We start from the raw sequence: 12,831 nt of genomic DNA, 5'->3' as shown, positions 1-12,831 counted from the left end.
CTAGTCCACTAGATCTAATATCATTCACGGTACCCATGAGTTATCATCTTATTCAGCCACTGGGCAAAGGTCCCATAGGTGTTTTGGGCAATGAGAACTTCATCGCCTGAGCTGTGGACACCCTGTCTAAGAGTGACAGTCAGAATTGTCCAAGTTTAAGAACTAGATTATATGAAAGCTTTAATATAATTGCATTTGTCATATGACTGGTGTGTGAGAGTGCCCTGCGATGGGCTGGCCCCCCATCCTCGGTTGTTCCCTGCCTCGTGCCCATTGCTTCCGGGATAGGCTCCGGACCCCCCCAGTAGGATAAGCAGTTTGGAAAATGGATGGATATTCATCCTTCAGCAGCAGTGTGGATCATGGTTTTGAAGGTAAAACTGGGAGAGAAGTGTTACACAATACACAGTATATGAAAAAAAGGTATTTAGCGGCACTGTGCAAAAACACACGTCACCATTACCAAGTAATTCCCGCTTGGTTTCAGTCGCCTGAACGTGGCAGAAATTAATGTACCTCACGCTGGATCTTCAGATAAGAAAACAAATCTGGCACTGACTATGGCAAATCTGGCACTGACTATGGCAAATCTGGCACTGACTATTGCAGTCGATCTGTGGCTTTTGGTGCCTTTTCAGTTATAAGACGAGAAAGCTGCGCTTTGTGGGCCTGCAAAAAAAAGAGGAATTTCATTTCAGCTTCATCCTTTCTGTTCCCGGCAGACAAATTAACATGGTCAGCGGCCTGGGGTTATTTCAGTTCACACCCTCTGCCAAAGTGGGGGTGGGGATGCTGGCAGCAGTAAAAGTTGCTGTGGTGGGAATTGGCAGACACCGGCCTCGAGTCGCACACTAGCAAGTAAGCCTGAAAATTTAAAACATGCCTGTTGCCGAGCCTCTTGAGGGCCAGAGCCTTCGGAACAGACTGAACATGAAAGGCAGCTTTCCCTGCCGCTGCTCCGCTGACTTGTCAGTTTTTATGCACAAGAACCCAAAACGGTCAATGACTGACTGCAGACGGTACCAACTGTGGATTCCAGGTGCTAGTGTAGTCAGTGAAAATGGTAATGGAAGTGATGAGAGACTAGGAGTGCTCCAGGAGCTAACCATGAGGAACTGGACACCTGCCAGAGATGGGCAAAAATGCGACAAAGATGTCGCAGGATGGTGCGGACAGGAAGAGTGTGACGATCCACTGGCAGCTCCAAGACAGAAAGGGGTTTATTAGAGAAACTCAACACAAACTGGAGAAACCATAAAAATACCAGGACCGCGAGGTGTCCGAAATCAAATTGGGAATACTTCACAAACAGAACCACAAACAGAACCGCAAACAGAACCACAAACAGAATACAGAGACCATAACTAGCGAACCAGGCAGCATAACACACAAAACAAAGTACACTGACTAACTACAGATCATAGCAGACACGGGCATTTAAATACACATAGAAAACTGGGGCAAAACAAGGAACAGGCGTAAGACATAATCAATTAATCTGAGGCACAGGAAATCAACTGAGGCACAGGAACAATGAGAAACAGGTGGAAGCAGTAACACTAAATGAACGAAGAAGTAAGAGATATAGCAAACACTGAAACACTAGAAAACTTAACCTGAAACAAACGTATAAGCAGGACCAGAAGTGAACAAAACACACAAAGGGCCAAACTAAAAGCAAGGCAACAAGGTAGAAATCACTAGGGAAACATTAACTACATACCAGAAATTAATCACTAGGAATACTGACACACAACATAAGCAAGGCAAACCAATGAGTGGAAAACCAGAATAGATCACGACAAACACAGGGAATCAAAAAATATCAATAAATTCATGAGACTGCCCATAGACCAGCCTCAAACCCACAACTGCAGAGTACCAGTCTCAGAACCACATAAAGAAACCCATGAAGCTATGCAGCAGCCTGGGAAGCAAGAGTAACACACAAGGGTTATCAAACAGGGAGTGACGAGATGAGATGGCCAGCGACACCTGCTGGCCAAACAGGGAAGGGACACCAACCCTAGCAATACCAAGGTCTAAACTATATAATAAATAGCTATAGTGATGGTAAAATATTGCTAAATGTTCTTTTAAGTGTTCTAAGCGAAAGGAGACCCTGTTCATAGAATCACCCAAGTAACAGTAACAAACTCAGAAATACTAATTGAATTTCATTGACAAAACTGCTTCCCTTTTTGCACCACAGATGCTGTTAACTATTCAGGGCCTGTCCTTTCAAATTGATGGTTCTTTCCTATGTAACAGCCAGGTCCTCCAGCTCTCTCAGTGGGGTGAACAGCTTCTTCCTCTGATGCATACCCTTATTTTTTTTTACCTGAGAGGAGAAAGGAGACAAGTATGAACAAATCTGTGAGTCAGAGATGATAACACACCCTACATTTGCTTTGATCTTTGATGTTTACCTGTGCATTCACACGTGGATAGTGGAATCTGTCCCAGATCTGCTGAAAGATTTCTTTTATCTACAAACCAAGAAACCCGAACAATACTGGGCAAGATTTATTTTGCATAGATTTTGCAGGTGCTCCAAGGCTACATTATTTCTATGTATGATTAATTAATTTGAATAAACATCATTATTATGTAACATTATCATGTGATGAGTATAAAAATCAGAAATGGAGTTTAATACATGAAGAGGAATTAATAGTTAACAATAAATGCATTACTGCAGAAATTCAAAACAACCTAATGATTATGGAAAAACAAAAATACATTTTTTTCAGATGTTCTGCCCCAGGGAGACGTTTATTGACAACCGGAGTGTCACGCTACGCTCGCGATCGCTGGGTGAGCGTACATGCAGGCGAGCGAGCAGGAACAAGCAAGCGGGCAAAGTAAGGGAAAACGGGGTTTAATAGCAGGACTCAGGGCAGGAAACATCAGACACTGACTAACATCAATGACAGACAAGGGAAACAGGGGAGACCAGGATTTAAATACACCAGGACTGAGCAACATAATCAGACAGGGCTGGAAACAATCGGGGAAGAACACGTGGATAATCAGGGGGCGTGGCACACATGAGGAGCCGACGAGCAGGTCATGACACGGAGCCTGAAAATGGCTATTAAAAAACTTAAATTGACTCTATTTTTTATGACTAACATAGTGAAACTGACCAATTTCTTTGTTAACCGGATGAAAACCGTTCAATTGACCAATCAAAGGAGCACGACAAATCAAGAGCCAAACGATGATATCTTGATGCGGTGTTTCTCAGTCCAGTCCTTGGAAACTCCAGCAGTCCACGTTTTTTCTCCCTCCCAGTTCCTGACAGGTAGCTGGAAGGGAGCAAAAATGTGGACTGTCTGGCAGGGAGCTGGGAGGGACTTGGACTGTCTTTGCGTCCTCAAGTTAAAGTAGCCGGGAAAGCTCAATGCAATTCAAAATAAAAACGAGAAAGCCCAATGAAATTCAAAATAAAAAAACGAGAAAGCCCAATGAAATTCAAAATAAAAACGAGAAAATTCAATGCAATTCAAAATAAAAACGAGAAAGCCCAATGAAATTCAAAATAAAAAACGAGAAAGCCCAATGAAATTCAAAATAAAAACGAGAAAGCCCAATTCAATGCACAAAAAACGAGGAAATAAAGAAACGCACATCTAATAGAAAACCGCGCTGCAAAGCAACAAAGCATATTCATAGCACACATGCAAACACACTGAAAATTCATAGACGCTACACAATTCAGAAATCACTTTCATCAAAATGACGACACGTGCAAGCCAAATGCGCTGCACATTCACAGACACGCTGCAAATACAGGACACAACTGCAACTTCGGAAACGCGCTACAAATAGCCAAGTGTTTCCAGAGGACACTTTTTCACGTGGTCACATGCTTGTAATAATGTTTTTAACGTAAATGTAAAAACATTCATATTAATCTGGCAAACTATGGTTAGACGTGCGTTTGTTTATTTTGAATTGCATTGGGCTTTCTCGGCCACCATACCGAGGACTGGGTTGATAATTAGCTAATTAGCCTCCATGTGTTATTGTGACTGTGGGAGAAAACCCAAACAACAAGAGCAAAAATGTAAACTGGGAGTCCCCGAAGACCAGTTTGAGAAACTGTCTGAATTCACTCAACAGTCTTCTTAGATTCTATGTTGTCCATAAAATTTCAGATCCATGTCCATCAGTCTGTTCATAATTTTTCTGCAATTTTTCCACTTATCTACTCTAGAAATAGTTGGTTAGAATAGTGAGCAGAAATGAAAGGTTTGAAAAAGCTTATACATGCAACATACCTAAACTAGTCAAGAGTGGTCTGATCCTTATCTTACCACTGAAGATTGTCCAGCCAATGAGATCTGAAGGACAATATCAAACGTTTTGAGTAGGAACTCTGCAATAGGTGTTGCAACATTCTTTGAAGTTGACTCAAAAATTATTTTAATATCTAATAATAATATTGACACTTCCTAACACCAGCTCCCCAGTTCACTGGTTAACACATACCTTTGTTTAATCATTTTCTTTCATAATAAAATTTTATTGAAAGATTTTTTTGGGGGGCACACTGACTCAGGGGTTAGCACTATTGCCGCATACCTCTAGGCCGAGGGTTCTAGTCTCTGCCATCACTCCATGTGTGTGGAGTTTGCATGTTCTCCTCGTGTCGTCGTGGGGTTTCTTTGGGCTACTCTAGTTTCCCTCTTCAGTCCAAGAACATGCTGAGGTTCATGGGAGTTGCCTGTGCTTGGTTGGTACCTCTTCCTGGGATATTCCCTGCCTTGTGCCTCTAGGATTGGCTCTGGACCCCCTGCAACCAGGACTGTCATTAGGCCTATTTTAGGGGGGGGGGTTTAGCTGTGGGGGGGGGACTTCACAACAGCACAGGGAGAACATGTAAACTCCACATACAGAGGAGCAGTGATAGACACTCGAACCCTGATCCCACAGGTGTGAGGCAACTGTGCTAACCACAGGATTGGGCTTTAAAATGAACATTTTTAGAACGTGTTATAGTCACATATAAGTGGTATGTATTGCACTGCCGATAAATACCAGATTAAAGGCGAGCTTTATTCCAGTAAATGAGCAATTAACATATTATCGTGTGAATGGTGGAGTACATTACAGTAAAGTCTGGTATGCCAAATCAAGAAATTTAGCCAATTTTTTTCCGATTCCATGTGGGTTATTCCAGTGAGGGGTTGCAGTGAATCTGGAGCTCTTGGCTGGACTTCCGGAGGGAGGAGGGAAACTCTTGATGGGATGCCAGTCCATAACAGAGCATACACTGGGGCAGACACTGGGGCAGACACTGGGGCAGACACTGGGGCAGACACTGGGGCAGACACTGGGGCACACAATGGCATGTAGAGGTAGAAAGTTCAAGTCTAGAAAGTACAAATCCAGACCAAGGTTTTGTTCCAGTCAACCAGGTAAACATAAAGAGTCACAGTCATATAATACTCAACTGATTGGTTGAAACAAAATCTCCGGACTTGAACTTTCCACCTCGGAATTGGTATGGATATGCGGCCTCACATCTCCACTTACCAGTGATCATGTCCTGACCCCGACTCTGTGTGTGTGGAAGTTATTTCCGCACCCCCGCAACACAGCATTGGGCAGTCAGGAGTAGCAAATAGTTGGATGGATGGATGTTATATGGTGGGCTAAATTAATTTCCTCAGGAAGTTCAGTGCAATCATTGTGAAAACATAAAGACCGCCCTTAATTCACAGCTACTGCCCATGACCTGGATTTTTAGAGGAAATATACACGTCACCTGTGTTCAGTGATTTCAGGAAACTGTGCATCTTCCGTTTTACTCATAGAAATAGACGTTCATTGTGCTCAGATTATGCAGAGAGCCTCAAACACCTACACACTGGCGTAAGGCCTGGTGAGGGCATTATGGGGTATTTCCTAGGGTGGCATCATTCTTCTGAAGCTTGCCTACGGCCAACGTTTGAGTTATACAGTGGCTTTCGGGAAGCCCTCTTTTCCGGGGTGCACCACGACTTCCTGACTAACATGCACGCACATACATAAAAGTGCGCGGGAACGCAGCCAATAACAGGGTTACTGCAAAAAAGCATTCTACTATTTCTACAGTAGGGAGTAATATTTGATATAGGCACAACAGGCACAGAAATGTTTTAATTAGTGGAGGCAGATGATCGAAAAATGGAATACAATGAGCAAATGAGCACAGAACATTGACGTATGCTATTAATGCAATTATATTTTACATTTCGAGAACCTTAATGTATGGAAAATAAAATATAACCTATAACACAAAAGTGGATAATTAAACGTCTCAGGAGAACTCGGAGCAAGCCAATAAGACATTCCTACTCTCTACGCGCACATACCTAATGAAGGCATCAGTGTATTGTAACACATAGAACATGCACAGTCATAAAGACGGCTTGCTCTACTCTGTTTTCACTGGGACCCGAGGTTTGGCCAGCCTCAGAGTCAATGTCTCCCCCCTTGCCGCCACGCTAGCAATGGCCTTCAGTCCAGGCTTGAAGGGGGTCTTTCTGGGACACACAGTGGAGCATTGTGTCAGTGTCCTTTGTGCTTGGACATCCCATCCCAACCAGCTGGACTCGCCTGCCTGTGGTGAATCCCCAAGATGCTACAAACGCTGCCTGTTGCGGTTCCTGGGCGCAAGTTTAGTTACCATATGAAGCCCCGAACATTGCACAATTCAGCGAAGTGCAAGTGTCGTACATTGTGAGCTAAGCCAAAACTTTGGTACAGATCAAAGGCCGTTTGAGAGGGAGTATCCCCAATATTACTGCTACACTGATTACTCACTGGGGGCGGCATGGTGGTGCAGTGGTTAGCACTGTTGCCTCACACCTCTGGGAACCGGGTTCGAGTCTCCGCCTGGGTTACATGTGTGTGGAGTTTGCATGTTCTCCCCATGTCGTCGTGGGGTTTCCTCCGGGTACTCCGGTTTCCCCCCACAGTCCAAAAACATGCTGAGGCTAATTGGAGTTACTAAATTGCCCATAGGTGTGCGTGTGTGAGTTAATGAATGGTGTGTGAGTGTGTCCTGCGATGGGCTGACCCCCCCCCCCCATCTTGGGTTGTTCCCTGCCTCGTGCCCATAGCTTCCGTGATAGGCTCCGCACCCCCCGCGACCCAGTAGGATAAGCGGTTTGGAAAATGGATGGATGGATCATCGGTATATATTAGATACGGTTAAAAAAAAACAAAGACAGTCACTTGATCATTTCGTACGACTTCATTAAAAAAAATGTTTTCAGCCGTGTCATTATGCAATCTCAGTTTTCCTGTACAAGCTGAAGCTTGAGTTCATAAGCAAATATATAAAACCGGTGTTATGCCGAAAAAGGCATCCCTGCCGTAGAATGCATGCCTGTCTCGGGAGCGCGCACCGCTGAAAACAGCGAAACGAAAGCTCTTTTTTATAATGCGTAGAAATGATCGTTCCTGTTTACTTAAACTCATAAAACTCACGTAACACATCACATGACGTTGTATTTTGTTAAAATACAGATATATAACACAAAACAAATAAAATAGATCGCTGATCTGAAAACGCTTTGTTACTTAATGGGCTGTCACTGTTGATATCGATTCAAAAGTTCAAACCAGCAGACATTAACGTGGCAATATAAAGCTTGTTACATTATAAGTGTGTATCAGATGCACTGCAACACTGTTTTTTCACGAAAAAAAAATTGTTACTCAATCTTTTTAAAATGTCTGGGTCTCGTTTTAATTAATGGCTAAAATAGTGTTGCACCATGTAGCTCAGATGACACTGACCTGTCTCTAAATTGTATTAGTCAGACGTGCATGGGGTTAGTGCAAATATAATGATGAAGTTGGTGAGGGGCTATATTTTTTTCTGTGTGGGGGGGGGGGCAGCGTGTGGCTTGATTGGCTAAGCCTGTATCCATGTAATCAGAAGGTCACTAGTTCAAACGCAGCCTCAGCATGTCTGCAGGTTCTTCAGCAAGGCTCTTAGCCCTCAGCTTTCTGGGTGTCCCACCAGATGGCTGCCCTTTGCAAACAACTTACTCTATAAATAGGGAGGTGTAAAGACAATTTCTCCATGAGTATCAATGAATTATCTATTATTATTATTATTATTATTATTGTTGTTGTTGTTGTTGTTGTTATATACTTGATGATGGGAGCTACACAAATCCAAAATCCAAGGGGATGCCTTTTTCGGCAAGCACCTGCCGGAAAAGGCATCCCCCCCGTTAAAACTGGCTGTACTGCAGCTATGCAGCTGAAATTTGCACAGGTAACTTAAAACTCTCTAAAATAAAAAGTCCCAAAGGCACTTGATGATTGGAGCTGCACAAGTGCAAAATCCAAGGGGATGCCTTTTTCGGCAAGCACCTGCCGGAAAAGGCATCCCCCCTGTTAAAAATGGATCTACTGCACCTACACTGCTGAAACTTGCACAGGTGACTTAAAACTCACTCAAATACAAAGCCCTAAAGGCACTTGATATTGGGAGCTACACAAATCCAAAATCCAAGGGGATGCCTTTTTCGGCAAGCACCTGCCGAAAAAGGCATCCCCCTGTTAAAACTGGCTGTACTGCAGCTATGCAGCTGAAACTTGCACAGGTAACTTAACACTCTCTAAAATAAAAAGTCCCAAAGGCACTTGATGATGGGAGCTGCAAAAATGCAAAATCCAAGGGGATGCCTTTTTCGGCAAGCACCTGCCGGAAATGGCATCCCCCTGTTAAAACTGGCTGTACTGCAGCTATGCAGCTGAAACTTGCACAGGTAACTTAAAACTCTCTCAAATACAAAGTCCCAAAGGCACTTGGTGATGGGAGCTGCACAAGTGCAAAATCCAAGGGGATGCCTTTTTCGGCAAGCACCTGCCGGAAAAGGCATCCCCCCTGTTAAAAATGGATCTACTGCACCTACACTGCTGAAACTTGCACAGGTAACTTAACACTCTCTCAAATACAAAATCCTAAATGCACTTGATGATGGGAGCTGCAGAAATCCAAAATCCAAGGGGATGCCTTTTTCGACTTGCATTTCTTGGCTTTGTTTCCATAGTCTTTCTTTGCGTTTAGTTTGGCTCTTGTTAGCTCTTGTTTCACCTGCCTGCCTTTATTTTGACCCATCATTGTCCTTGTTACTTTTTCCTTTTGAGTTTCTATTATAATTAAGTCCCCTTGTTTCTAAGGTGTGCTGTGCACTACCCTATATCATACCATGTTGTAACTACATCTTATACAAAGCACTTGATAATGGGAGTAACAGAAATGTAAAACTTTTTTGGACCCTGGCTTCTGGTTAATCTGGCTGTACTGTAACTACACATGTGATACATGCACAGGTAAAATAAACTGATCAAAATAAAGCATACTGTAATTGTATATGTACTCATAACTACAGTCCATTTACTCTTACATTGTATTACATTTTTTTCACAATCACAATGAAATCTAAATGGAGTAATTTTACAGTAGGATTAAAATGATGATAGGACACCTTTCTCTGTATTACAGTTTGCCATAACATTGTTGGCTTAGTAATCATGCTAATAACATCGTATTTTATGTTTAAAAGAAGTTATGTGGTTTTGAGGGCAGTATATGGTGAAGAAGTAGAAAAGTTTAATTTTGTTTTAAAATTACAAGACAAAAACAATACTCAAATTATTCAAATTTCACAAACAATAAAAAAATAAATAAAATAAATAACATTGATAAATAGTTCCAAACAAAATATTAATACAATAATTTGAATAACAATAATAATAATAAATAATAATAAATAATTATTATTTGTACAAAATAAAATTACAAGAACATGAACAAATAAACAAAAAAATAACAAATTGCTCCAAATTAAAAGAACAAGAATGAATAATTAATCAATAAATAACGAATTTTTCCAAATTAAATGAACAAGAACATAAAAAAATAAATGCAAACAACAATTAACAAAAAAAAGCAAGAACTGAACATTTATTTACATGCAGGGCACAGGTAGTTCTTGTGCAGTGGCGGCCTCTGTACGCACTCATGGTGGTACCACCTCCCACAATTATCACAGCAGATCTGAAAAAATAAAGTGAAGTGATTATCATTGATGACACAGCACAGCACACAACAATGTGCCCTACATGTTCAGCCCATATGTGACATCATAACATAGCAGTGTGCAGCTATTATTTAGTGCCTGGGGAGCAGTGTGTGGGTATAGTAGCTTGCTCAGGATATTTTGGTGGTACTTTCCTGACTTGGGATTTGAACCTGAAACCTTCCAGTCACAAGCACACTTCCCTAACTAAAGGGTCACCAATGCCCTTAAATCACCACTTCTACTGCTGAGTGCCATATTTTGTTTTACAGAAGCTATCTCCTTTATAACTAATGTAATACACTAAACATTACATTGCTAGTCTGGCACAAATAAATTATCTTTATCCATCTGGGTAATTAGGAAGCTTTAGTTCACATATTAGGCCCACTATATGAAAGTAATGATGTAGGTTCTCAGTAGGCACTACAATACAGGGGGTGCATGCATCATACACCTCAACCTGCCCCTTTCCATCCTCAAAAAAAACTAAACCTTAAGTCTATGGACATTATCCTAAGATGTTCAGATTACATATTTCGCATTATTCATCCTTACCGAGTACCTAAAAACATAACTAAATTTTGTATTATTATTATACAAAATATAATATATTATTAAATTTTGTATTATTATATTGACGACTTGACAATGAGCAGCTGTTACAATGTCAATCAACATCTGATTGTCATTATACTGTAGAAATTACCCAATTTGGGTCTTCATTTTCATCCAACCCACAATAATGACACAGGTTGCTGAGATTGTCTGTGAAGATAATACATACATAAACATTAACAATATGCATTTCAGAAGAAAATTTGTGCATGGTAATATCAACATCACCACCGAATACACACATTTCAGAACATCACTAAGTCTAGCACACCTGATTCTTCAAGAAGTTTCATTGCAACATCCCACCTCATCTGGTTCACAGCCTCCTCTGTGGTCAGGATGTTGATTGGCACTCCCTTCAAGATGCACTCAGCAAACTTAAGGGCATTGTGAGTATTTCATCAGGATAAGGGAGCATTAAAAATACACTGTAAATGTTACCCTCATGATAAACAAAATGTAAATCTTGTTTTATATATCATATGATACTTTAAAAACTACCTTCAAACTTTTAAAAGAGTTAACGGTCATTTACTATTTCTATTTAATTTCACTGATGTTAATGCTGATAACACAACAGAAGTCCCTTGTACACTTACTTTTAAAGTAAGAATGCCACATGATGAACCGTCTCGCTGACGTGCATGTGGCAGAGCACTGCAGGGCCATCTGGACACATTACACCCCTTTTTCCGCATGAAAGCCCTTCAGAATTAAAAGATTGTTACAAAAAACCTTTGTTTACAAAATAACACGTATCTGGTGTTATTGTTATAGTCACGACTGAATTTACCTTGTTGCTTCTGAGCATCTCTTTATATTTCCTGAAGTCTCTCCCATTGGGTCCAGGAAAACACACTTTTTCTCATGCGGAGAGATCACCTGCAATGTCAGCCATAAGATGTGCATTGTATGTTTGGGGTTGAGCAGTTTGAAATGCTAACATTCCATTCAGAATATGCAGGATCAAAATGATCTATAGAGAAACCTGGGTGATTGTTTTATTTTAAAAAAGGGTCAAAAACCCTGATGTTTGTCAGAGACTCTAAATATTTTATGTGACACATGCAGTATGTATAGCAATATTTGATAGTGTTTTACTCTTCCTAAGACCTTCTTTCACATGTACTTGTCATACTTAAAGTTATCTAGGGTAAAAGGCTTATTTCAATTCCAATTACATTCACATGCTTGACATTATACTTCAAGCCTTACCATCAGCATCCAGTGGTAATGCACATTAACAATGCCCAAAACTGTTTGGAAATCCATTGGACTCATCTGAAAAGATATTGATTACATTTAAAATATTTGAAATATTTTACATTGTAACATCTGAATAGAATTGAGTATAAAACAGGGATTACATTTAACAATATTATACTTACTTTAACTTTGGATGTCCTCCCCATCCAGATTGCTGTCATTTCATAAGAGTCAATCATGACTGCCTTACTCATGTTGACCTTATTGTTCTCAATGACCAGCAACCTTAAGAAAGCATTAATTACCTAAAATAACATAGAATATTATTATGAATGCATAAAGAATTGATCATTACCAGATTCTGTAATTTATTTTGTTTATAATTACTATCACTATTATTATTATTATTATTATTATTATTATTAACAATAATAATAATAATAATAATAATAATCATTCATTGACCGATGTAGATAAGAACAATTTATACCCAAAATGTGAATAATTTTATACATAGAAAAAATGTAAAGACGCTCTCAAGCTGCTGGTGAGGACCAGTCTTCTTTATGTCCCAGTAGAATATCTTGTATGGTCCAATTTTGGACAACAGTACATGCACATCTTTGCCTGCCCAAGCATCGTGGAGATCTGAGCTGTTACGTAACAGTTTTAACAGGGGGATACCTTTTCCGGCAGGTGCTTGCCGAAAAAGTCATCCCCTTGGATTTTGCATTTGTGTAGCTCCCATCATCAAGTGCCTTTGGGACTTTGTATTTGAGAGATTGTTAAGTTACCTGTGCAAGTTTCAGCAGCGTAGGTGCAGTAGATCCATTTTTAACAGGGGGGATGCCTTTTCCGGCAGGTGCTTGCCGAAAAAGGCATCCTCTTGGATTTTGGATTTCTGCAGCTC

At 40.7% G+C, this 12,831-nt stretch overlaps 1 protein-coding gene across 1 annotated transcript; it reads right to left on the bottom strand.

The window, feature by feature from the left end:
* Nucleotides 1–9,787: 9,787 nt before the first annotated feature.
* LOC125740704 (uncharacterized) lies at nt 9,788–12,317 on the bottom strand. Its single transcript, XM_049012228.1, has 7 exons — nt 12,104–12,317; nt 11,931–11,996; nt 11,509–11,597; nt 11,315–11,420; nt 10,987–11,092; nt 10,807–10,865; nt 9,788–10,075 (listed from the first exon to the last, which is right to left on the bottom strand). The coding sequence occupies exons 1-7, from the start codon at nt 12,173–12,175 to the stop codon at nt 9,983–9,985; spliced, it is 591 nt and encodes a 196-aa protein (XP_048868185.1). The 5' UTR covers nt 12,176–12,317; the 3' UTR covers nt 9,788–9,982.
* Between the last annotated feature and the right edge of the window lie 514 nt (nt 12,318–12,831).

The sequence above is a fragment of the Brienomyrus brachyistius genome, chromosome 4 (assembly GCF_023856365.1).
Source record: "Brienomyrus brachyistius isolate T26 chromosome 4, BBRACH_0.4, whole genome shotgun sequence".
Classification (NCBI taxonomy): Eukaryota; Metazoa; Chordata; class Actinopteri; order Osteoglossiformes; family Mormyridae; genus Brienomyrus; species Brienomyrus brachyistius.
Note: the sequence above shows the minus strand (reverse complement) of the source record. Positions and strands in the feature narration are given on the sequence as shown.